The 25524-nt window shown below is 58.8% G+C and overlaps 1 protein-coding gene across 2 annotated transcripts in view; it reads left to right on the top strand.

Annotated features, from left to right (window-relative positions):
- Positions 1-24238, top strand: part of SHANK2 (SH3 and multiple ankyrin repeat domains 2) — a 549031-nt gene extending 524793 nt beyond the window's left edge. For both annotated transcript variants that reach the window (XM_029207203.1, XM_029207204.1), the window contains 5 exons: positions 3921-4051; positions 5453-5564; positions 6385-6405; positions 7794-10203; positions 18812-24238. In XM_029207203.1, coding sequence (XP_029063036.1) covers positions 3921-4051; positions 5453-5564; positions 6385-6405; positions 7794-10203; positions 18812-19382 — 3245 coding nt within the window. In that variant the 3' untranslated portion in view covers positions 19383-24238. The remainder of the gene's footprint in view (positions 1-3920; positions 4052-5452; positions 5565-6384; positions 6406-7793; positions 10204-18811) is intronic.
- Positions 24239-25524: the final 1286 nt, after the last annotated feature.

The raw sequence follows: 25524 nt of genomic DNA, 5'->3' as shown, positions 1-25524 counted from the left end.
CTGCCCACCAGAGAGCCTGGCAAACAAGTTGTTCAAGGTCACGAGGAGGGACAGGCTTCCTGGACGCCGCCGGGATTAGGACACATTCCATCCATGAAGCCGACTGCCCGAAAAGCTGAAGGGGCTGAGAATCCCAATCCCAGCCTTGCCGGACGTTTCTGGATCTGGAGCACCGGGGATGCTCTCCCGACGGTTCTGAGGGGCAGGGGTGCTGGAACCAGTCCGGCACGTGGCCACAGGCAGATGGGGGTCACAGAGTCTCTGCGGTGGGCACCCCATTGCCCCCCGGGGAGCAGTGCAGCGGGCAACACGGCCACAGGCTCCTCTCGCAGCCAGGTGTGCCGCGTCAGCCCAGGGGCTGCCTCAGCTTTCCCAGCTCACCCCGATTTCGGGGGTTGTTTCACTCCACGATTTGACGCCTCCCTCCTGCAAAGCCGGCGACGTCTGCTGGACGAGCTGGGATCTCTCCTGCGGGAGGGCTCGGACACGCGGGTGACCCTGCCTGTGGTCAGGGGAGGGCCCCGGGTGGGGACTCCAGTGACAGGCAGGGGTCCCCACCTGTGCTCTGGTTCCCAAGAGACACGTGGCTGCACGCGACCCACCCATGCTTGACATCCACCACCCGCCCTCCCCACCCAGGAAGGGTGCAGCCTGTGGACGGTGGGCACCAGACTTCGTCTGCTTAGAAAGTTAAAATACGGGGGTCCCTTCCAGAGTGTTTCCATCAACTCCCTAGTGGATTGTTTCTCAAGAGTTGACAGCTTCCCAGTCGGCCTGCAGGACTGCTTTCAGCCTCTGTGCTTCATTTTAAGACTGCAGGGGGCTGGACTCACTAATCCTCTTCATCTGGAATCCTTGACTGGAGACGCAACTCCAGGCTCTTACCAACCGTGAATAATCCTTATGAGCCCAAAAAGAGAAGCAGGAACCCAGTGTCACAGCTTTTCTTCAAAGCTTCACGTGCAGGCAAACCAACCCTCCAGCACAGGGGCTGAGCAGTCTCGAGTCAGGCCACCAGCCTCCCTTTGAGACGAGGGCCAGGAGGGGACCCGGGAGGGAAGCGACGCAGGGTGGCCTCCTGTATAAGAACCGCACAAAACCGCACTAACTGTCACCGAGGACAGAACAATAGCCCCTGACCCAACCCCACAGACCAAGATGCTCTCGTGTGTTCTGGTTCAAAAGAACGCTCAGGTGGCATGGAGACCAGAGGGCAAAGGCTTAAACAAAGACCAGGACGTCCACTGCAAGGTCGCCGTGGCTCCAGGGGATACACCTTCAATTACACCCCAGACCCGATGTGGATGGGGCGTGACTGTGCAGGCACGGCGCCCTGACTTTCCAGTCAGCTGGACCAGGCGGACCGTTCCGACGGCAACCCATCGGATGGCCGCTGTCAGCCAAGGCTCGGCACCCTGGCCCAGGGGTGGACACGGGGGCCAGGTGACCCCAACTGGAGCCCAGGCTCCCACCTGCTCCCAGAGTTCCACCTGCACGAGTGACCTTAGGCATCCCAGATCCCCAGTTGTTCTCTCTGCAGAATGGGAATGACCCCTCCCCTATGGCCAGGTTCCTGTTAGAATGAGAAACGGGATGAAGGTGCCGAGAATTTCCACGGGGTCGGGGACTGCTGTCATTAATGATGGCGCCTTTTCCTCACCTGTGCACACCCACCATCGAGGTGTGTTTTGGGGGTGCCTGCCACATGCCTGGGGCCCCAAGCGTGCTGGGGGCGGGGGGGGGGGGAACCAGACGTGGACTCGCAGGGCCCAGCTGGAGACAGGAGCCTCTGGAAGGCCCAGCTGGTGTAACTCTCCATCCCAGGAGAGCCATCCGGCCCTGGAGCCCCTCGGCCCTCGCCCCGTGCTGCGCCCCGACGTGGCCAGCTGCACGGCGGCCGAGCTCCCCACCTGCAGTGCCCCCCACGGGAGAGTCGCCCTTTCCCTAACTCAGCGGCATCCCCTCCAGGCCCACATTCCTGGAGGCCCCAGGGAAGGGGGGGAGCCTAGCGGAGCTGCACAGGCTGAAGCTAAGGCTGGGCCTGAGAAGACGGCCGAACCTGCGGACGAAGGTCCCAACGCGGGAGACGGACCTGACTCCCCGCCGTCGTTGGAGAAAGAGCTGCACCTCGGCCGAAGCAAAGCTGACAGCCACGGGGAGGTGCCTGGCTTCCAGGAGCGGGCCAAGGGGACCTGCAGGTCACCATGGGCTCACTGGGGACGTCAACCAAGGACCCTGAGTCCTCTAGCCAAGGGGGCGGGGGGGGGGGGGGGGGGGGACGAGCACAGGAACAAGTTAAACCCCAGCCTGAAGAGAATCCTGGCCCAGACCCGAGGGGAAGGCTTCCTGAAGGAGGCACGTCGCTGGGACTGGGGGTGTGGGGCAGGGATCTGGCAAAAGGAGGAGGATCAGAGGAGAGGCTGGGCCACGAGGGTGGGCGCTAAGTGGCACCGCAAGTGGGCTGGCCAGAGACGTGGGTGTTTCCAACCGACCCCCTAAGAGGGCGGCTGCTTGCCAGTGTCCCCTGAGGAGGCCAGGAGCCGGGAGGATGCCGGGGCGGGGGTGGGGGACCTGGGAGTCCCCGTGCCAGCTGGCGGGTCGGGAAGGGCCTCCTGCGAGCTGCCGTGCCCGAGCTCCTCGGCCTTCCCCGAGCAGGCGACCTGGGACTGTGGGGCCCTCACCCTGGTCCAGGATGCGGCTGGGCACCGACCAGGAAGGGGCCCCGAGAAGCCGGAGGCCTGCCTGTTGGGGTCTGTGGGGACCTCTCCAGGGGCTGCGCTCTTCCTGGGGGGCCATGGGCCTTAAACACGGCGCCCGGAACTCCTGCCCGGACTCTCACGCTGGCCTCGCAGCTTGGGGCTGCCGAGACCCCAGAGGCCTGGGCCTTTCTGATGGCACGAGCTTCGTGGGGCGTCACAAGACCCCAGAAGGGTGTGGGGTGAGCTAGGAGGAGACCTCGAGCTGTGGACAGAATGTTCTCGGGGGGTGGCCGGGAGAGTGCAGCACCTCACAGGGTCCAAAGTGGGAGATTCCCACCAGGCCCGCCTCACGCTGGCTTCTGCCCCCCTCCCCGGGCGCCCCTGGTGTCAGCAAACCAGGGTCCTGCGCTGTAACAGACCTGATCAGACGCCGGTGCCTGAGCTCAGACGGCCTGCGGGCAGAGGCCAGGGTGTCGGGCGGGTCCAGGACGTGCTCCAGTTTCGGGTTTTCCCCCCAAGTGTAACATTTTAATTTAAATTTTAAAATCATTTCTTAATCTGTAAGCATCACTGATAACTAACCCTTGGCTTTCTTTTTCACAAGGAACTGAGAATGTTCAGCTCTTGGGGGAGGGGGGACTCCCCCGCACAGCAAGGCACAAACCTCGACTGGCTCCTGAGCAGGGGCGGGGGGCGGGGGGGGCTGCCTCCCCTCCCCACCTCTACCCCTGCCTACACCCACGCTGCCCAGCCGCCTCCAGCCCTGGGTGCTGGGTCCTTAGACTCTGGCAACTGCGCTTAGTTTCAAAGGAGCCACACCTCCGAGCTCTTAAAAAGAAAAATGTTCAAAACATTGGCTCGGCTCCCCTCCCAGCAAGAATAAGCCGCGCTAGTATGAGCAAAGCGATGTGCCCTCTGAGTGCCGGAGCCTCTGGGGCTGAGGCTGCGTTGCCTCCGCGAGGGTCTCCTTCCCCTCCTGTCCACGTGCACCCGGCGGGGGGGCGGGGCGGGTATGGCTTGTGGGACAGGTCCTGTCAGTGTCAGCGCTTGTGGCCAAGAGGCACGCGTGCTCCACACCACAGCGACAAACCACGTGTACCATAAAAGCTTTGTGAAAAGGCACTAGGCACTCGGGCATTTTTCTAACTCAGCCCCTTGCCCGATGGTGTTTTGGGGCTTTGCTCACCGACGCCCGTCCTGACGGTCATGTTCACGTTGCAGATAAACCCGATGAGATAGTCCCAGCCTCCAAGCCATCCCGAACTGCTGAGAGCGTGGCAGTGGAGTCCAGGGTGGCCACCATCAAGCAGCGGCCCACCAGCCGGTGCTTCCCCTCTGTCTCGGACGTGAACGTGAGTGGCTGGGCCGGGGGAGTGGGCGGCAGGCCGATGTGGGCAGACCTCGCGGTTGCAGTTCACCCTCCCCAGCGTCCAGACCCGGAGCCCCAATCTGCGTACGCGCGGCGGGCACCCCATTCCAGTGCAGACCCGCAGTGGGGGGGGCAGGCCACCGCGTGACCCGCTCAGTAACTCGCCCCGAGGGCCTTCCCGTAGGCCACCCGGAGCAAAGCAGCAGCCTTCCGGGGCGGACGAGGCCCGACCCCACCGCCCCGGGGAGCAGGGTCTCCGCGTACGCGCCTGGGACCCTGCCGCTCCGAGGTCTCAGGCCACCGTTATTCCCAGGGAGCGGTCAGCAGAGATCATGGGCCACGACGGGCTGGCAGAGCCGCCCGTCGTCCGGGCAGGCTGCTTCTCTCAGGTTCCAGACGTGGCCCTCTCCACCCCAGCTCTGTGCCTGCTGCCGGTCTGAGCACCACCTGTCACGATTACTTCCTGACTTTGTATCTTCTCTGAACCCGCTTCACACTGACTCACTGTTTCACCGCGCCTCTTCCTAATAATGCCCAGAAGTATCGTCGGTCCGATGCGACGGTTTTGCGTAGTGCACGATACAGGATGCCCCCTGCCTCCCCTCATCTCCAGAAGGCCCGGGCAGCTCCTCCAGGGCCCTGCGTCCCGACCCCCCCCCCCCCCGTGGCACCCCGTACCCAGCTCGTTTCAGACACCCTCCAAGCCCCGGGCCGGGCAGACGCCCAGAGCCTGGCAAGACTGGGTCACGCGGGAACAGCCTGGGCACGCGCACGCCTGTTTCCTTCGGGCCTCGCACCCGGCTGTTCCGAGTGGCCCTCCGACGCCGCGAGGTGAGGCCGGCCAGCAACCTGTCTTCCAGTCGAGGAAGCAGCAGCTTGGGCGGGGGCTGCACAGGGAAGCTGTTGGCAAAGCGAAGGAGGGACGCGCGAGGCTCCTCCTGGACCAGGCGGAGGAGGAAGGACGGGCAGCCCGCCTGCCGCGGGGCCCACGTGCCCCAGGGCACCGCACTCGGCTTGTCCCCCACTCTGGGCCACTGTGGTCAGCCCACTTTGCGGAGGCAGATGTGGCCAAGGTCGGACCCCACTGCCCACCGCCAGGTGCTCTTTCCTACGGGACATCCGTCCTGGCCATTCTCAGTCAATGTCAGGCAGACCACGGCTCCGCTGAACAGGGCTCGTCGGCACTTTGAGGGCAGACAGGGCCCCCTTCTGGGTCCTGGACGCTGGTGTGGCCCGTCGTGAGCCTCAGCTGGACACGGAGGTGCTCCCCAGAAGCGGCTGGGGGAAGCCCCGTGACAGGTGTCCACTGCCCAGGGCTTCCCTGTCTGGCTGCCGTGGGTGGCACTGGTCTGACACAGCTCACCCCGGGCTCTCTGGTTTGCAGTCCGTGTACGAACGCCAGGGGATCGCCGTGATGACGCCCACCGTTCCTGGGAGCCCGAAAGGCCCATTTCTGGGCCTCCCTCGAGGTACGATGCGAAGGCAAAAATCCATAGGTAAGCAGCGTGGCCACCCCCGCAAAGGTGCCCCTTGGCTCTCAGCACCCTCAGCAGTGCCCCCTCAGAGGCCCCAGGCCCGCCCACCAGAGGACGGGCACCCGGCCTCACCCCCAGGGAGGCCTTGACCGCCTGAGCCGTCTGAAACTCTCCTACCCTCTGGATACCGAATCCAGGGTGGCCTCCCGGCCTCACAAGCCAAGTACCCGTGATAATACCAGCAGGGTGAGGGGCCGCAGTCAGGAGGGAGGTGGAGGTGGGCAGGTGACGTCCAGGAAGCCCCTCGCCCCCGCCCTGCGTGTTTAGAGTGGGCCGGACGGGGTGGTCCCAGGTCCCCTGCGAACGGCCACCGCCGCGCTTTGCGGATGAGTTCGATGGACACACTTCTAAGGGTGGCTGGGCCGGGCTCTCGCGCTCTGCGGGTACGACGTACTGTGCTACCTTCTTGTTAATAACTTCGCATGGTTCCTGCTGACTCTGTTCCAGGCAAGGTAAACGTGACCCCTTCAGACAGCCCCTTTGTGAGTAATCCAGCACTGTCTTTACCGTGTAAATTCCCAGAGAAGCTAAGGCCACTGCCGGACACTGGGGGACGCGGCGCTGCTCTGTGTGTCCAGCACTGCAGTCTCAGGCCTGGCGCCTCTGTCGCTAGCTTGAAGGGGTGGCAGCTGGCAGGAACTGAACGATAAGGGATGGCGGAGGTGGCGTCTGCCGGTCCCCAAGGTCCCGCAGGAGCTCGGGGCCGCTGCCCAGTAGCGCTCGCGCCACCTCCTGCCCCGGCTCTCTAACCGCTTAGTAACAGCCCATTTCCTCCCGGCAGACAGCAGAATCTTTCTATCAGGTCAGTGAACCTTACAGCTTGGCATCTGCAGCGTGAATGTAACAATCACTCCATAAGGCGTGTTCTTAAATTACTGCTCCTTGGGACCGTAACTGTCAGGCAGCCGCCACGTACGCACGCTCAATGAGGCCTCTGAGCAACCATCTTTGCAATGCCAAAACGCCCTCCCACAAGGAGTGTGTGAAATTTGGAATACCCTTATCGAGTGGAAGCTCTCACTGGAATAAATTACCGTGGTTTGTCCTAGGAGCGTTTTTGATTTGGAGTGATTCGTTTTGTTACCTCTTTGAAAAACCTGCATGCCCCCCACGCGAGACCCTCATACTTGACATCTGTCAGCGTCCATGTCCGTGTGCCGCTTCCCGTGTCCGGAGTGCGTTCCGTTGATGTTTTTGTATCTTGAACTGTCGGAAAGAATCTGAAAGTCCACCCAGTGGACACACCAGAGCTCTGGGGCCCGACGCGGCCGGATGCGGCCGTCGCCCCTGCGGGCCCCTCAGCACCCTCTCTCACCCAGCACCCATGGGCTCCATAGGTCCAGTCCTCCAACTCGGACCGTGGTCAGCGGGGACCGTGGTAAACCACCGGGCCCCTCGGCCCAGCCCAGAGGGTCTTAGGACCCAGAGGGCTTCGCTGGGCCAGGCGGCCGAGTGTTCGGTCAGGATCCTGCTCCCGGCTTGGGTTGGGGTCTTGGCGTGTTGCAGCACGTTCTCCTGCCAGGGCCGCTCAGCCATCCTCCTGAGGGCCTGGGGAGCTCCAGTACCCTTCGGGGGCCCAGAGAAGTCAGGCAACAAGACGGGTTCCTGTCGAGCAGGCGACGCCACCCTCGGGTCTCCATACACACAGGGCTCTGCTCGAGGGCGCCAGGCCTCCCCGCGTACCTGCAGCACCTGCAGGACGTCGGCGCTCTGATGCCCCCGGGACGGCGGCACCATCCGCGTCCCATGAGCCAGTGCAGCCACCTGTGTTCCCTGTGCCCTCGTTTCTGACACGCAGCTCGACAGCCTCAGTCCCAAACCCGAAAACACCCACCGGGGGCCCTGGCCAAGCCTGAAGGGATGGATGGCCCCTGATGCAGGCCACCCCTGCCCCCGACACACGCTCACACGTGCGCACACGAACCCCGGGGAGTCGGCTCGCGCCCGTCGCTCTGGGTACCATCTCTCTCAACAGCACGCACTCCGTGCCTCCCGGGGCCTTTCCCTTTTGTTTTGGCTCGGGATGGGCCACGTGACCCCTCGGCATAGTGGCTTGTGCTGCCTTGTGAACAGTGTGCATCGTGATTCTTTGTGAGTCTGCAGAGACACAGCGTGTCGCACCATCCTAGGAGCTTAGTGGGGTGTTCGTCATTGCCGTGATTTAAATCTAAACCTGCCTTCTACTTGTAGGAATCACGGGGGAAGAGCGGCAATTTCTGGCCCCTCCGATGCTCAAGTTCACCAGAAGCCTGTCCATGCCGGACACCTCCGAGGACATCCCCCCCCCGCCACAGTCGGTGCCCCCCTCTCCTCCACCACCCTCCCCCACCGCCTACAACTGCCCCAAGTCCCCGACTCCCAGGGTCTACGGGACGATCAAGCCCGCGTTCAATCAGAACTCCGCCGCCAAGGTGTCCCCGGCAGCTCGCTCCGACACGGTGGCCACCATGTTGAGGGAGAAGGGGCTGTACCACAGGAGGGAGCTGGACCGCTACTCCCTGGACTCCGAGGACCTCTACAGCCGCAACGCCGCCGCCGCCCAGGCCACCTTCCGCGGCAAGAGGGGCCAGATGCCCGAAAACCCGTACTCCGAGGTCGGGAAGGTCGCCAGCAAAGCCGTCTACGTCCCCGCCAAGCCCGCCAGGCGGAAGGGCATGCTGGTGAAGCAGTCCAACGTGGAGGACAGCCCCGAGAAGACGTGCTCCATCCCCATCCCGACCATCATCGTCAAGGAGCCCTCCACCAGCAGCAGCGGCAAGAGCAGCCAGGGCAGCAGCACGGAGATCGAGCCCCAGGCCTCCGAGCAGCCGGGCCAGCTGCGGCCCGACGACAGCCTGACCGCCAGCAGCCCCTTCGCCGCCGCCATCGCCGGGGCCGTCCGCGACCGGGAGAAGCGGCTGGAGGCCAGGAGGAACTCGCCGGCCTTCCTGTCCACGGACCTGGGGGACGAGGACGTGGGCCTGGGGCTGCCCGCCCCCCAGGCACGGCCCTCCAAGTTCCCCGAGGAGGGCGGGTTCGGCGAGGAGGACGGCACCGAGCAGCTGTCGTCACCCACGCCAGGGGCGGCGACCAGGGAGCCCGAGAACCACTTTGTGGGTGGTGGCGAGGCCGGAGCTCAGGGTGAGGCCGGCAGGCCACTGAATTCCACGTCCAAAGCCAAGGGGCCCGAGAGCAGCCCTGCAGCTCCCCTCAAGAGCAGCAGTGCGGCCGGCCCCGAGAATTACGTCCACCCGCTCACGGGGAGGCTGCTGGACCCGAGCTCCCCGCTGGCCCTGGCGCTCTCCGCGAGGGACCGAGCCTTGAAGGAGTCCCAGCAGGGCCCCAAGGGGGAGGCCCCCAAGGCTGACCTCAACAAACCTCTCTACATCGATACCAAAATGCGGCCCAGCGGGGAAGCAGGCTTCCCTCCGGTCACCAGGCAGAACACGCGGGGGCCCCTGAGGCGGCAGGAGACGGAAAACAAGTACGAGGCCGACCTGGGCAAGGAGCGGAAGGGCGACGAGAAGGGCACGCTCACCAACATCGCGGATGCGTCCCAGCGGAAGTCGGCCGGCCTGCTGATGGTACACACCGTGGACGCAGCCAGGCCGGACGCCTTCCTGCAGGAAGAGGACGAGGATGCCGACACAGAAACGAAGCCGGACCGCTCGCCGTCCGAGGTGCCAGAAGGCGTTCCCGAAACTGAAGGTGCTTTACCGATCCCCGCTGGCCCCGAGCCCGCGGCCGCCGCGCCCGGCAGGACCGTCGTGGCGGCGGGCTCCGTGGAGGAGGCGGTGATCTTGCCGTTCCGCATCCCTCCCCCACCTCTGGCATCCGTGGATCTGGATGAGGATTTTATTTTTACAGAGCCACTGCCTCCTCCCCTGGAATTTGCAAACAGTTTTGATATCCCCGATGACCGCGTGGCTTCTGTCCCCGCGCTCTCAGACCTGGTCAAGCAGAAGAAAAACGACGCCCCCCAGTCCCCTTCGTTGAACTCCAGCCAGCCCGCCAACTCTGCGGACAGTAAGAAGCCAGCTGGCCTTTCGAACTGTCTGCCTGCCTCATTCCTGCCACCCCCCGAAAGCTTTGACGCCGTCGCGGACTCTGGGATCGAGGAGGCGGACAGCCGGAGCGGCAGCGATCACCACCTCGAGACGACCAGCACCATCTCCACGGTCTCCAGCATCTCCACCCTGTCCTCCGAGGGCGGGGAGAACGTGGACACCTGCACAGTCTATGCAGATGGGCAAGCATTTACGGTTGACAAACCCCCAGTACCTCCTAAGCCAAAAATGAAGCCCATAATTCACAAAGGCAACGCACTTTACCACGACGCGCTGCTGGAGGAGGACGTGGACAGCTTTGTGATCCCCCCGCCGGCACGCCCGCCGCCCCCCGGCGGGGCCCAGCCCGGGACCACAAAGGTTATCCAGCCGAGGACCTCCAGGCTGTGGGGTGACATCTCGGAGGTCAAAAGCCCGATTCTCTCCGGCCCAAAGGCAAACGTGATTAGTGAGTTGAACTCAATCCTGCAGCAAATGAACCGAGAGAAAACGGCAAAGCCGGGGGAAGGACTGGACTCGCCAGCGGGGTCCAAGCCTGCCAGCCTCGCTCCAAGGTAAGTGCCGCGGCCGGCGTGGGCGCAGACCATCCCGAACCGGGCTTTCCTGTGCCGGCCAGTGCTGACCAGGAAATGCCCTTGGGAGCAACGGAAGCGGACACGGACAGGGAAATGCCAGCCTTCTGTGCCGGCCGCCTCTGTCGTGCGCTCACGTGCCCCTTTCTCATCCCCTGGACGCCGGTGCAGCAGAGCTGAGCGCGTCTGGCCGGGCAGGACGTGGGCCCCGCGTAGAGACGCGTAACGAGACACTGCCACACAGGCCATCCCCGCCGTGGCTTCCAGGGAGGAGCCCTGCTCTCTCCTCCCGCGTCCTCCAGGTCTTGGCCAGGACCCCAAAGGCCATTCTGGAGCCTCACCCAGGGGTTGCAGGGGAGGGGTGCACCGGCCGGGGGTCGCGTGAGCAGCGTGTGTGCAATCACGTGTGTGGTCACGTGTGCGTGAGGGGCTCTTTTCCCCTCCTCCCGTCACTAACTGGTCTGAGGCCGGGGAGGGGCCAGGTTGCAGATCTACTAGTGAGCTCAGAGTGAAATGCAACCCCGGAGCCCATCCTGACCCAGGGCGGACATCGTGGAAGAAAAGCATGCGGTCCTCCCCGCGTGGGTGCTCACAACGTCAGGCAGAGCGTAAGGCACTGCCTAGAAACCGGGGGTCGCACGTGGGGGGCCAGTCCTAAACCCAACCCCAGGGCTCTGTCAAGGCACGCCACGCTGTAACAGGCCCCCCCGCCCTGCCCCGCCCCGCCCCACCTGTAGCTGGTGGATGACCCTCGCCAGAGCCCAGTGCTCCAGCCATCACTCACGGTTCTCGGTTCCCTTCGCCCAAGACACACACCACTGCTTGGGTCCCCAGGCAGCAGGGCCCTTCACGTTCCCCCACTGATGTCTGCTCTCAGGTTTCATCATCTCAACTAATGAAGCCGTTCTTCATACTCCTGCTGGGCAGGCGTTGGATTCAAACATCTCAGTCCATTAGTCAGCAGTATTGCACTACGGTCAGGTCCTGAGAGCCACCACTTTCCCGGTTATCTTTCGGTGCGGGCGTAAGTTACGCGCACAGCTCCCACTACTCCTCCGAGGAACGCTGATGGGCCAGTCTCAGTAGAGACAAGCACGCCGACACCACTGTCTTTTAACGGCGCACCCATCATTAGTGGCGTTCAAAGGGCACTCCAGCTGAACAGATTCCTTACAAATTCCCCGTTTCTGGTGGACGTACGTACACACGTACCTACGAGTATTACGTGCTTCAAAGTCTCAAGGAAATGTTTAAAACTGGCTCTGTCACGTAACAGCACCCGTCTTTAGCTGCTAGGTTATGTAGAGGTACAACAATTAAGATGCTTTATCACTGTGTTTCATATTTTACAAAACACTTGGACATGGGGAGTAATCTTTCTAACAGCTGCTAGAGAGCATGTATAATTATACCCATTTTTCAGAAAGGGAAATGGAGACTCAGAGAGGCCAGGTGGCTTGTCCATGTGCACAGCCAGCAGAAGATAGAGCCAGGACCAGGCCAAGGTCTTCTGACTGGCACTTCCCACCGCTAGCGATGTCTGAAGTATGGAAGATGCAGAAGGGCACCAACTCTAGGGCTGCTCTGGCCAGTGGGGCAGCCTGCACAGCACCATGCTCCCCGGAGCACTCCCACCCGGGAGTCCAGGGGCCTCTCTGAACGGCATCAGATTGTAGGCCTCCCCAGCTCCTCTCCTGGCTGGGTGAGCTCCTTGGGGCTCACAGGAGAGGGCGTCTCCGAGTTGCAGGTGTCTCTAGGGTTTCCCTGGGTGGGAGGGGCCTGAGAGCAGGGGGTCAGCGGGCAGAATCCTGTCGGACTTCTTGAGAGCAGCTGCAAGACCGATTCTGTCCGACCCAAGCTCAGCTGCCAGGAACAGCCACCTCCAGTCTCTCCTATTATTTATACCCCAGTCCACCATGGTACAAGCATTAAGTGACATCTATTACGCACTCACCAAATGCCGGGCATCGTGTGGCACAGGCACCGGAGGCAGGGCCTGAACCTGCTCCCATGGTGCAGGTGAGTGAACCGGGGGTCAGAGGAGAAGCCCTTGGCCACGGGCACTCGGCTGGAAGGCACGAAAGCGCTCCGACCTCCAGAGCTGCCGCAGGGCTCGACTCCGCCCCTCTCGCTGGAGCCAGGGATTAGCCTGGAAGAAAGGCGCCACTACCTAACCGAGCTCACCGGGACAGGGCTATTCTCAGGCCTTCGGAACCCCCCTTGCGTCCAGCCGAGCACCCAGCAGTCTTCTCTGCTTACCTGGTGACTGATAATCTGCAAGGGTGGTCACCGGGCGGCCTCCAGCACTGGTGACCTCCCCGAGGCGGTGTCCCCTCCCCTTCCCTACTCACTGCTAAGGGCTACACTGAGTTGGACCAGGAACAGGTCGGCCTGAGGCCCAAGGACGAGGAGGAAGGTCGATCACTGACTCCAGCACTAAGCTGGACGCTCGCCTGCCCACTCTGGCTTCTCCGATCTCACGGCCGCATCGGGCAAAGCCCAGTGGACGTGAGCTGCAGCCAGGAGGTGGACTGACCAGGGTAAAAAGGGGGCAGCTCCTCAGCAGAGCCCCCCAGCGGGTGACCGAGCACCGAGCACCAGGTCTTTCTCATGAGCAGGCAGCACTCAACTGCACTTTCCTTCTCTCTCTCTCTCTCTCACACACACACACACACACACACACACTCACACTCACACACACACACATACACGCACTCTCTCTCTCTCTCTGTCCCTGGGACAGGCCTCCGCTTCGCTGGGTCGTGCCTTCGTTGAGAGGCCTGGGATTCAGCCATTCAGGCAGCAGACAAAGCCCAGGACACCCCCAGCCAGGGCTCACCTGCCTGGGTGTCTCACTGCTACTTTTAAATGCATCTACAAATTAAGAGCTGTGAATGGCCCTGGGCAAAATGAGGCACGAAACTGGATGAAGGAAATTCCAAGTGAGGGAAAAGAAATGAGTTTTTCTAGGGAAAACTGAAAACCGGCCGTGCTCTGAAATGACAGACAGGCAGCAGTGCAGACACCCCATTTCCACAGAAAGAAGTCTGATCGCCCAAGAAAGGGACAGCCCAAGAAAGGGAGAGTTCTTTGAGCTGCTCCACGATCGTTTGTCCGCTAAGAGGGCAGAAACCTCAGGTGAACCTGCCCCTTTGGTAAGTTACTTTTGCCCTCGGGTCCTTTCTGAACTCTGAGGTGCGGTGACCCTGGGCAGGGTCGGGGAAGAGAGGACACTGAACGACTAGGCCCTCGCTTACTGGGGTACATCTGACTTAACCTGAGCCGTGCATGGGTTTCTGCTGCTATCACGTGTCCCCCGAAATCAGGGACGACGCGGGCTCTGCCGACATCTTGATTACAGACACGTTGTCGAAAAGAAGACGATCACGTCATTTTCTTTACGGCCTAGCGTTCGCGGCATCCCTCCAGGCCTGATCTGGAAACACCTCCTAAGAACTAGGCCTCTGGGGTGATCGGCTGCTTGTCCTACCCAGCACCGCCCCAAGCTACCCCACGGGCTGGAGGCCCGGCACCGGCGCCTGGCGTCCTGCAGGCCCGGACCTTCCCTGCAAAGCTCAGAGCTCGAGAGGATGACCGTGAACGGCCGGAGAGGCGCCAGGGCACGGCCAACGCCCACGACGAGCACGGCCTTGCCCTGCAGCGGGCGGCCCGCCGTGCGGAGCCCTTTGGAAACCTAGACACACGAGCAGCGTCCGCCTCGTTTCAGAGCACCTGGTGTTTTCCATGAAGTCACAGAGCCGGGAAGCCAAACGAGCCACAGCCCAGCCCCGTGGCCTCTCGACGGGTTCTTGGTAGGAGCCTAGGGTCAAGACCTGAGGGAGGACAGTAACAAAAGGGGTGCACAGTCACGGAGGCCTGGGCCCCGGGAAGCTGGGCGCAGACTTAGTCATGAACCGTTCACTGGACCAGGGGTTACTGGTTACCTCAGTGTACCAGGCACTGGGCCGGGCCCCAGGATTCCTCACTGAACAAGAAAACATTCAAGGTCTCTCCTCCTCTGAAGGGCTACGTTCTCAAGGGGGAATGGATAAGAAACAGTAAACAAGACGAGCCCGAAGTGTGCGGGCGCTGCAAAGGGATGAAGATGTCCCAACGAGTCAGCGACCATGGGCAGGACGGAGGTGACCCTCCCCAAGGAAGTGGCATTTGAACCACCTGAAGTAGTAAAAGGAGCCAGCTGGGCAGAAACGCAGGAGCAGAGCATCCCGGGCACCAGGACCAGCGGACCAGCAAGCACAAAGCCCAGGCACTGGCAAGTGCTCGCCACGCTGAAGAAACTGGCCAGACCAGAGGCAGCGCTGACGGGGGAAGGGTCCCAGAGGGCTCCCGCGTGCCGAGGGGAAGGGCTGGGCTGCGTCTGAGTGGTGGCAGCCATCGAGGGCTTGAGCAAAGGCTTGGCGTGAACTTTCGTTCCACGAAGGTGACCCAGCAGCTATGCAGTCACGTGGGTCACAGTGACACAGGGAAGCCCACGAGCCGGCCCATGTGGGGTCCCGGGGGCCTCTGCTCCGGAGGCAGCGGGTAGATGATGGCGTCTGACACAAAACAAAGGGGCTTGACCTAGGAAACCCAGGCATCTGTTCTTTGTCAGCACTCCCAGGGGAGCGGAAGGTCAGTTTGGGTTTGGCTTTCATTCTCCGGCTGTTGGGAGGAGTATCAGAGCAGTGAGTGGATGCCTGCGGGGGACCCACTGGCCTCCGTCCAGGGCGCACGGCATCGGCTCAAGCCCCCAGGAGCCCCTCCGATCGCCTCGCTCTTTTCGGTTCATCCAGACTGGCCTTCACTTCCCGGAGGCAGCGACGGCGCTCCAGGTCCCCTGGGGGTTCAGGCTGCCTGCAGGGGAGCGCTGGCCGCTTCTCAGGTGATGCCCTCCGGCCTCCGGCTGCCCCGGCCTGGCTAGTGGCACCAGCTCCTCGCTGGCTCTCCACAGTATTATCCTGAGAGCCTCTCGGTTTTAAAATAAATCTATCTGGGTTGTTAAAAAATGACCTCTGCCCAGCCGGTCCCAGAGCAAAGACTTTTCAAAACTGACTCGATAATAGAAGCTGCTTAATGACACTTTCATCACGTCAGCGCCGTCACGGAGGCTTTACCATTTCACGGCAGCAACTGAAACGTTCAGGCAGTGTCAGTGACTGAAATCGTGGATAAGGCGGTGGACACTAGGAAGGGTGGTCGTGAAGCTCGCTGTCGCGTGTCTCCTCGTACACGGGTTCGTGAAGGGGCTCTTCTGGTCAGGCTGCGGCATTTTATCCTTCAAGTCTGTTTCTCGCGCTCTCATTTCCCAGTCTGGACGCCAGGACCACTCAGCCGAAGTGTATCAGGGGATGGATGCCTCCCGCTGAGAACTGGGTGCCTGCCCACCTGCTCAGATGTGTCGAAAGGGCTGCTGAAGCCGACGCAGCCCCCTGCCCCCGCCCAGTTCCAGCCCCATCTGCTTGGCCGAGTCACGTCACTTCCTGATCTGGGAAACCAGCTTCCCACATCCATCCGCCGTCCCTGCAGGCCAGGCCCGGGACTGCAGACACACAGGGGCTCGCGGTGCTCAGAGCCGGGAACCAGGGCCAGGCTCAGGCCTTGTGCAGATCTGTTAACGCCTCGGGCCACTCTCCCTGTCTTTGGAACGACCGACCTTTGGAGGTGCTATAAAGATAGACAGAAACCAAGAAGAGAGCGGTCTGGAAATAAGTGCTATTTTATACGCAAGACGGGGGCTCCTCACGAAGACCCTACAGTCACTGGAAGGCAGAGGTCCGGCGGGCGCGCTGGAGGGAGGCTTGGGCGGGAAGGGTCCAGAACCCCAGCGCCGGCCCCCGAGCGCCTCCGGCCCACAGCCAGCCACCGCTCGACAGCCGAACTGCACTTGTAAACACAATGGAAAGGCGACTTGAGTCCTCACTTCCCCGACCCCGGTCAACCCGGGCTGACCGATAAAATAACAGTGCATCTCGGGGTGTCAGTTAACCCTCCATTTTTGTTTTAATCCTCATGTTCCCGTATGGATTGGATTTAAGAGGCAGGATAGCGAGTAATAGTCCAAGAGAGGGCGTGTGTGTGCGTGTGTATGTGCCTGTGTTCTAAATCGGGGCAACAGATTCCTGTGTGTTCCACTCGGGAACCCAGCGGTTGCTTAGCAACATAACGATCTCCGCAACCAGGAGATCCAGTGAATGATATCCGCCGGATTAACTGAGAGTCGATCAAGCCGCTGAGAAGGAGGGCAGGGTGGGCCGGCCCCGCGCAGGCCTCCACTCAGCTCCTCAAACACGCTGGTTCTTTTCCACGGCGACGTTCCGCAGGGCCGTGGGTGGCCCCGAGCGTGGGGCCAGATCTGACAACCCCCTTTATTAGCTGCCGGGCTCTCCTCTCTCGGTGTAGACTTGACGCAAAGCACGGCCTCCCCCAACCAGGAACGCTGATTTGTCCTTCCTAAGCTGCAGAAGACAAAGGCAGCCCGGGAAGCCGAGTCTGGGTGTCAGCAATGAACTGGCTCTCGGGGGACTCCAAGCAGAGGCTAAGGTCGTTCTCCTTCTTAACATTTTCCTGGATGTTTCTCTCTATATTCGCATCATCCCCAGCCAAGGAAGGCACAGGTGTGAGTTTCCCATCCTAAATACGAAAGCGATGCCCCTCTTGACGTTCTCTTCCGGGCAGCTCTGTGCACTGCCCACTCTGCTCCGTGGCCAGAAAAGGAGCAGCGCGGGTAGGCTCTCAGCCAGCATCTGTGCCACTGCTTTAATTTCATCCATCGAAAAAAGCTTCTTTTTTTTAACTGTAATTAATTTTGCAGTGTTGTCTCAACCCATTCCATTTTGTCATTTCCATTTGCTCCCATGATGGGTGGTAACAGAAGAGGGTCGTGCTGAACAGAAGTAAGTGCTGCGTGCAGAAACCTCTTCTCTCTGGTGTGTTCTCCTGTCCCTCGTTCTCACTGCCCACCCATCTGTTTGCTTCTGACGACACACACAGCGGCCTGCAGAGCCTTCCTTTTAAAAGAACATCCCAACTACCTGGGAATCGCTGGGGTGTTCCCACAGGAGGGTGGTGCTGACACCCGCCCTCTGGCTCAGAGAGGCCCCCTGTTAAAGGCTGCCTGGGTTTAAAGCAGTTGCTGTCACTCTGGGGGATTAACTTGCCTCTGCTGCACAAAGCCGATGAACAAGGTCACTTCCCGACTGTCCTGCCCCAGTCGACCCAGTCAGGGTCACAGGTCACAGGCCCGGCGCCACGCAAAGTCACCTTAGAGCAAGGGCCGCGTGCTCCTGTGAGATACTGACCCGCTTCACAAAAAACCCCTCTCTCCCCTGAAGGTCCTAATTCAACAACTCAAATCCCCTCTGGGTGGAGCTGCTTTACCATCTCAGCTTAGCTGTTGTATCAAAGTGGTTCAAATGAGCCTTCCCCAGACAGGTGTGCCCACAGCCGTGGGGCAGGCACGGAGGGGAGACGGGCCCTCCGGAGTGGGAACTGGGGAGCATCTTTCAGCCCTACTTGAGCACCGGAGTTTGCAGGTTTCTTAAATGCCCGCCGTGCGCACGGCCCACCTCTCTCTCCAGGACAGAGGTCTGGGGGCCGGAGGGGTGGCTCCCCGCTCCCTGCGGGTGGCGCCCTGGACCGTTTCTTGATTTTGAGTAGCGAGCCTGGCAGTAGTGGAGGAGGTATCCTCAGGGTCTCGCCTGGGGCTGCCTTTACCTGCTGGTGCCCAGTGCACCAGTACAACCAGTAACCAAGGCCCCTGGAAGTTCTCAACAGGGGCCCCTACGTGTAACAGATCCGGCCCTGGAGCCCCTGACCCTCCGTGGGGGTGCGGGCCCAGCCGACCTGCTGCTGGTCCCTCACACGGAGATGCCGTACTCGACGTAGCACTGAGCGGGGAAGCGTCGCGAGGCTGAGAGGCACCCGCTTACCAACTGGCAGTTTCACGCAAACACACGCCCGCGGCAGAGAAAGCAAAGAGCAGCAGGAGGCCAGTCCAGAGCGCGGACACACTGGGCCCCGCGGCTGCGGCTCATTCCCGCCCGCTAATAAAGCCCCCCTCCCGACCCCGACCCTTTCACGCCGACACAGCGGCGTCCATGAGCGCCCCCAGGGAGCCGTAGGGCTTCCCCCTTCCTGAAACAGGGCCAGCCTGCGAGGTGCCCCTCCCTGCACTTGTCCTTCTAAGCCAAAAAGCCTCAGGCCTGGCAGGCAGTTAAGAGGGAGGGTCTCTCCTCAAGGGTACCCCCCCTCTGCTTGCTGAAATTGAGGCAAAAGATGCCACTTCCTCAGGCGGTACTGGTGTGGCACAGACACGCCCCGGCCAGGGAGCAGGACTTGGTTCGGGCCCGTCTCCAGGTCTCCCTGCCCCCACCCCCACCCCCACCCTGCCAGGCTCCGGTGAGTGGCCGCCCCGTGTGCTCTGGTGCCTTCCGCTCGTGTCCCCCCGCCCCGCCTCCGGCATGGCAAAGCGTTTGCTCACTGCCAGCGCACCTGCCGTCGGACGCTCTGCTGTGGTTTGGGTGTCTCCCGCCCCCTCCTCGGGACGTTGTGAGCGGACCTGTGATCGTTTTCTCTGTTGCTGCCGTTTCAGAGGCCCAGAGGTCATGAGCACCGTCTCAGGTACGCGGAGCACGACGGTCACCTTCACGGTTCGCCCTGGGACCTCCCAGCCCATCACCCTGCAGAGCCGGCCCCCAGACTATGAGAGCAGGACCTCAGGACCAAGACGTGCCCCCAGCCCCGTGGTCTCGCCCACAGAGCTGAACAAAGAGATCCTGCCTGCGCCCCTGTCCGCTGCCGCCGCGGCTCCCTCTCCCACCCTCTCGGATGTCTTCGGCCTCCCAAGCCAGCCCCCTCCCGGGGACCTGTTTGGCTTGAACCCAGCGGGACGCAGCAGGTCGCCATCCCCCTCCATACTGCAACAGCCAATCTCCAATAAGCCTTTTACAACTAAACCTGTCCACCTGTGGACTAAACCAGACGTGGCGGACTGGCTGGAAAGCCTCAACCTGGGTGAGCATAAAGAGGCCTTCATGGACAACGAGATCGACGGCAGCCACCTGCCAAACCTCCAGAAGGAAGACCTCATAGACCTGGGCGTGACGCGAGTCGGGCACAGAATGAACATCGAAAGGGCTTTGAAACAGCTGCTGGACAGATAAGGGTGGCTGCTCTTCACCTTTACAGACCCCTTGTTATAAATAGAGATGGGCTTGCACTGAAGTGTGTGGATGGTGAGCGCCAACCCCGCTCCGCGGGCTGGTCTCCTGCTCCCCAGAGAAATGCTGTGTCCCTGGCGTGGCTGAGCAGAGGCCTTCAACACCCACCCCCACCCCCCACCCGGGCTCTCTGTGTGGGCTCCCTGGGCTGTTTCTGTCAAAGAGGGGACCAGGGGAGGGAGGGCTTCTAAGGTGGAAAGATGCGTGGCTCGCCTCCTGCACGCAGGTGACCCGACCTCACGAGGCCCAGGAGATGCCCACCGCCGCACGCGCGCCCCTTGCTCCTGCAGGCAGGCACCGCTGCACTCCAGACACATACCTCCCGCGGCCTCCTCTGCCATCCGGCAGCTCCGCCCGGGCCCGGGCGCAAGGCCTTCCTCAGCCTGCGGCCCCTCAAGGGCACTCAAGCCCACGTGCTCCTTTCTTTCCCGGACTTGGCTCGCAGCGAGACGCCCGCGGATGTGTGTAGCCGGTGCCCCTTTGGAAGGTAGAGAAACTTTCTTCCCTTGGATCCTTTACCCTGTCTCCTCCGACATGCACCCGTGGTTCTCTGGCCATGAGGCTCTTGGCAGTGGTGGGTTGTCCGAATGGGATCGTGCCCAGCTTTGCTTAGCTTTCTTTCTTTCTTTCTGCAAATCTGTTAGCATAATTCCAAAGTGGCCAAACAGATGTCACATGGAGTGAGTCAAAGCACAAAGTCACGATTCCAAGGAGGAGGGAGACCTGGCCGTGGGAAGCAGCCGGCGTGCAGCTGCTGTGCCCAGAGTGTCCGCAGGAGGGGAGCAGCTCCCCAGGAGCGGGGGAAGGGGCTCCTCTGCCTGTCGGCATTTTGTAAAATCGAAAGCGTGTTGAATTCTACAAAGATCAGAGCAGGCGAGCAACCACTCTGACACGCAGGATGACAGGGCTCACGGTGGGCGTGTGCCGCGGCCACCCCCAGTTCTGAGCCCGGCCTAGGGGAAGCATCACGGCTGAGACAGCCCCTTTGTCCCCGCCGAGGCCAAGGAAGAGGGTACTCAGGGGCTCCTCCCCTTTTCCTCTGAGCGCCCAGGAGTCCCACCAGCTCGTCTTAACATTACAGCAGGGTTTTTGAAAACCCAGCGGGCATGGCGCACAGACAGAACCCAGGGTGCGGGTGCAATGCAGATGAAGGAAGGAAGGGCAGAGCAGAGAGGTCTCGTGGGCTGCCAGTCTGGCCTCTGGCAAGGCTTTCTTGGGCCCTGCTGCGTTCTTTCCCCTGGAGCCCCTCCCCTGTAACGGTACCTCTAATTTCCAAGGGAGGTCGCCACCGGCACACGAGCCACAGGACACCCAGTCAGGGGTCAGCATGCTCTCCCACGTATGGAAGAAACTCGATTGTCAGGTTTTTGGCTTTTATTATGATTTCAGAACTAGCCTAGCCCATCTCTAATTATAAAAACATGATTTTTTTTCCTTTTTTTCTTTATGCTCACAATCAAGTGTCTGATTAGGTCTGGAACAGCTCTAGAATGAATACGTAAAATTTAGCGATTTAAAATCTCTTTCTTTACTGCAAGTTTAAATAGTTGTACAGATAGTTTATAAGCACAATATTTTAAGAAAAAAAAGTGGCTGGTCTACTAGGCAGCCTTTGTGCCACTTCAGTGCTAGAAAGTTAAAGAAAAAAAAAACTTTTGTGATTTAATAATACTATTTCTGTGGAATAATTATAAAAGTATGACCTTTTTAAATCAACCTTATTTGGATGCATCTGAACCAGCAGAGCTGTGTTATATTTTCTATCTTTGCTAGAACTTCGTCATCGAAGGACAATTATTTCTTCAAAAGTGGTTGTATTTCACAATGCAGCAGTTTCTCCAAAAACAAACACACTCACCACACACCCCGTCTTTCCAGCCACGTGCCCCTGAATTGGAAACTGAGTTTTGGACCTTCTGTTCCAAAACCTTCTGCAGGTCCATCTTTGTATCTGAATGATCCATTCCGACTTGGAATCAATTGAGTATTAAGGCGCTCTACTTCCGTGTACTTTCCATTTTTCCATCATGAGATGAACAAATCTTACCCTAGAGACATTTCAAGCCAAGATACTACAGGCGGCCTGCTGAGGCTGCCCGATAGTTCAGAAAACGTAAAATGGTGGTTTGGCCATTATCTGTCTTCCATTTGGTGACACTGCAAAACCCACTAAGTAGAGCACCTCACCGTGGCTCTTCTCTCCTTTGCCTACTGTTGGTATTACCTCTCTGCTCGGTGCCAGGCAAAATGCTAGACAGACAGGACGAAAGTAAAGCAGGCCGCGGGTAGACGGTAACCAACGGCAACTTGGGGGCGTTGGGGTTACTGAACTTCGGTAACCAGGAGGTGAGAGCTGGCTGCTACTCCCTTCCTTAAAGAGACTTCAAGTCATGTGCAACTGACCGGAAGCAAGCAGACTGAGAGACGAAAGAGCTGGTGACATTAGTTGTTTCACCCTGTCTTACTGTAGAGAAGTAACAGGCCCCATCAGAACCTGCCCTGACCGACAAAATAAACACATTATTGCCAAGATGAATCAGTCTCTAGCTCCATTCGCCAGGTTTGCTACAGAAAGCAATAGTTCCTCATTTAAATCACCGCCCACTGTTCTCCCCCTTGGGACACGTCAGGACCAGGCCCTACCCTATGCCCCTCTTTAATGGTGAAACAGATGTTAAACTGCTCATATAAAGATCATGTTAATACTATTCCAGGTTTTAAAAAGATCCACTTTTGTTATATACTGTAATTTAAATAAATTGCATTTACATGCCTAGTTTCTGTAATATTGTGTATACAAAACCAAAATTGCTCAAGATGTAAATTATGTATACCTGCCAAGATACCTTCTCCAGGGTGTCTGTGCACATTTTAAGTAAATCCACATAATATAAAACTGACTCAGTGTGACTGTTGATTTGCTGAACTTTACATATCACAAAGTGATTTGTGGTACTTTAGTTAATAAAACGGTGATTTTTTTTTTTTTTTTCCTGAGTTACTGAACAAGCAAGCATTACCCAGGGTGATCTGGCAATGACTTTCTGCGTGTGGGCCACAAATATTGATTTTTTTCCCATTAACAATTTTTCTGTTTGTTTTTTTAGAAGCTAATCCTTTTCACACTACAGTTTGTGTAACGTGTTCGCATTATCTGTGTTTCTGTTACTTTTGTGCTTTTATTCTTTTTAGACCTTATTAAAAACAAAAAGGAAAAACGAGCTCCTGTAATTTGCACTTTCTCCCAATCCTTAAATCTCTTGTATGGCAACCAAAATTACTGTTAAAAAAAAAAATAAATATACTATTGCACTAAGGTTGTGGTTCTGATTGCAAAACAGTGAAAACTTTCTGAACCAAACAAAAAGTTGCCAAGCTTACAATCCAGCCACTTGACCTCTGTGAAGCTGACCAGACGGCAGCTTTCCTCAAAGAGTGAAGATTCTCCTTTCGGTGAGCTAATCTGCCTTGGTTCCACTTCCTTAAAGCTTTCTCGGTGTATGGGTGGAAACGAGTATTCTTTCAGAACTGGGCAAGTGTCACGGCGGGCGGACATCTGCGAACGCTGGCGCTCCTGTCTGTTTGGGACGGAAGCAGAGGGGCCCGGAGGGCGAGCCCGATACAAGCCTTCCCCCCAAGGGCACAAGCGGCGGCAGTCTTCCTGCCGTGGGGTCTGCACAACCAGCCAGGCAGCCCCACCGGCTGACACAGAGCCACAACGTTTCGGTGAACGAGGCAAGAGGATGCATCTTCTGGCCAAGAACTGAGCCCGGAAGACACGGGCTATCCCTTCTGCTGGAGGGAAGCGTATTTTTGACTTCAATACTGAACCTCTTCTGCCTCACAGCAGTGAAAAGTCACTGTCTTTAGTTCCTGAACAGTTCCTTCTGTTCTGGCACATTCTCCTCTTGAACGGCAGCCACTCTGTTTCTATGTTCCTGAAAACATCTCAGCCTCGTACCTTTTGTAGTTTACCCTCCCTGAAGTCCCCCTGCTCCACCATCCAATGGTTCTTCCCAGACCCTAGCCACCACCCCCATCTTCACTGTCCAGTGGTTTCTTCCAGACCACTTCTTCCTGATGAATGTATCCGTTTGTCTTGTTAAGAAAAAAACAGACGTTGGAAGACTTTTTCTTTTATCTGTACTTTATTTGATGCATTTTAATAACCAGTGAACTGGAATGTCTTCTGTATTTGTAGATATCCACGTACACACGCAAGTAGGTGACAGTTCCACAGTGGCTGGGTGACCACAGCGGCTGCATGCATACGGGCCTGCCCGTGCTTTGTGGGGAGGAGGGTAGCTTCCAGGCTTGTTTCTCAGCCTTCAGCAGATCTGATCACTTCAATTTATAATCCACGCTGTATCAGTGGTTTGTTTCTTTATTGTTCCTGTAACGTGTCTCTACATTTCACAGTCTTTCCCGTGTTATGTTTAAAATCACAACAGTCACTGTCCATTGCTTCTACTCTGGAACTCTTTGTTTATAGCAATTCTGAAACTTTAATGAGCCTTCAAATAAATACAGAAACAAAAAAAAAAAAGGAAAAAAAGTAAAGTGTGTGCCTTGGGTGTTTTGAACCTGATCTGCATAAAACCATATTGTACTCAAATGCTGTATATTTAATGAAAGGGTAAATATACCTTAACTGTATTAATGTAGCTGATAAAATAGTTACAGTGCCTTGGTTTCTGAACTGAGAAGCCCGTATCAATGCACAACGAAAAGTAAAGAACAATTCGAGAAATGAAATGTTGAGAAGACCTAGACATGATTCTGGAGCCTTCCTCATCGTGAGACTGTGGGATACACACAGTCATTCAAGTTAAAAAATAAAAAGAAAATTGAAATAAGATTGTGTTATCAATTAATTTTCCATTAAAAGTGCTCTCTAGGGCTTCCCTGGTGGCGCAGTGGTTGAGAGTCCGCCTGCCGATGCGGGGGACGCGGGTTCGTGCCCCGGTCCGGGAAGATCCCACGTGCCGCGGGGCGGCTGGGCCCGTGAGCCGTGGCCGCTGAGCCTGCGCGTCCGGAGCCTGTGCTCCGCAGCGGGAGAGGCCACAGCAGGGAGAGGCCCGCGTACCGCAAAAAAAAAAAAAAGTGCTCTCTACTATATCACTTTCAGTATTCTCATTTAGCTGAAATACAAAACATGGTTGAGAACTTCCAGGGAAAAGAAAATGACATTTTTACCAAGAGTCCCGGGCTTTCAGACCTACTTCCCCATGTGTTGTGTCGCCCCCGAGTGGTACTTGTTGGTAATGCTTATCCAAGTCAGCAGTACCGATCCGTCATCTTCCACGCTTTGTGAAAAATAAACGAAATGCTTGTTTCTGGTGATCGAGGCCACTCATCACAAAAGAATTACTTCCATTTTTCGTAAGCTATAGGCGTGGCAACACAAGTCTGTTTGTTTTTTTAAAAGAATGACGATGTGAGAAGTTCATCAGTCTAGTTCTCAAGGCCATCGTCTGCATTCGCTGCCCTGCACAGCCTTCGTCACCGCGCAAGCTGGGTGTGAGGTGTAGGAAGAACGGCCGCCCTGCCTGGGGCTAGATTAATCACAGCAACAGGGAGGCCCGCGAGGCGGTGCCGCCCATCTTCCGGGGCCCCTCGGCAAGCCGGCCGGACCCTTCCGGAGGCAGGGCAGACGCCACATGTTGTGTCCACGGCACGCCTCTGGGTTCTTCCACCAGGGGCCTGTGCCTCTTCACCTCCCAAGACTATCAGTGGTGCTGCTGTTCACCGGGCCAAAGGCAACCAGATACCCAGGCTTTTTCATTTCAGTCAACAAACGTAGCCACCATGGGAGAATCTGAACGGCGTGGCTGGGGAGACACGGCCCGGTTTCCCAGGGGGCGCTACTGCACACGCTGCCGTGGCCTCTGATGGAGGTATGTACCCGCCCAAGAGCCAAAGGGATGAGACACCGACCACGGCCGCTGGGCAAGACGGACGGGCAGGGCAGCCCTGGGCCCTGCGTGAGATGGGGCCCCGGGAAACAGCCGGGTGAGCAGGACTGAGGTCAGAGACATCTGATCACTTGCCTGCATCTGGTGGCCGGCACACCTGTTGTGACGCT

The sequence above is a fragment of the Monodon monoceros genome, unplaced genomic scaffold, assembly GCF_005190385.1.
Source record: "Monodon monoceros isolate NGI ecotype Baffin Bay Population unplaced genomic scaffold, NGI_Narwhal_1 Super_Scaffold_7, whole genome shotgun sequence".
Taxonomy (NCBI): domain Eukaryota; kingdom Metazoa; phylum Chordata; class Mammalia; order Artiodactyla; family Monodontidae; genus Monodon; species Monodon monoceros.
Note: the sequence above shows the minus strand (reverse complement) of the source record. Positions and strands in the feature narration are given on the sequence as shown.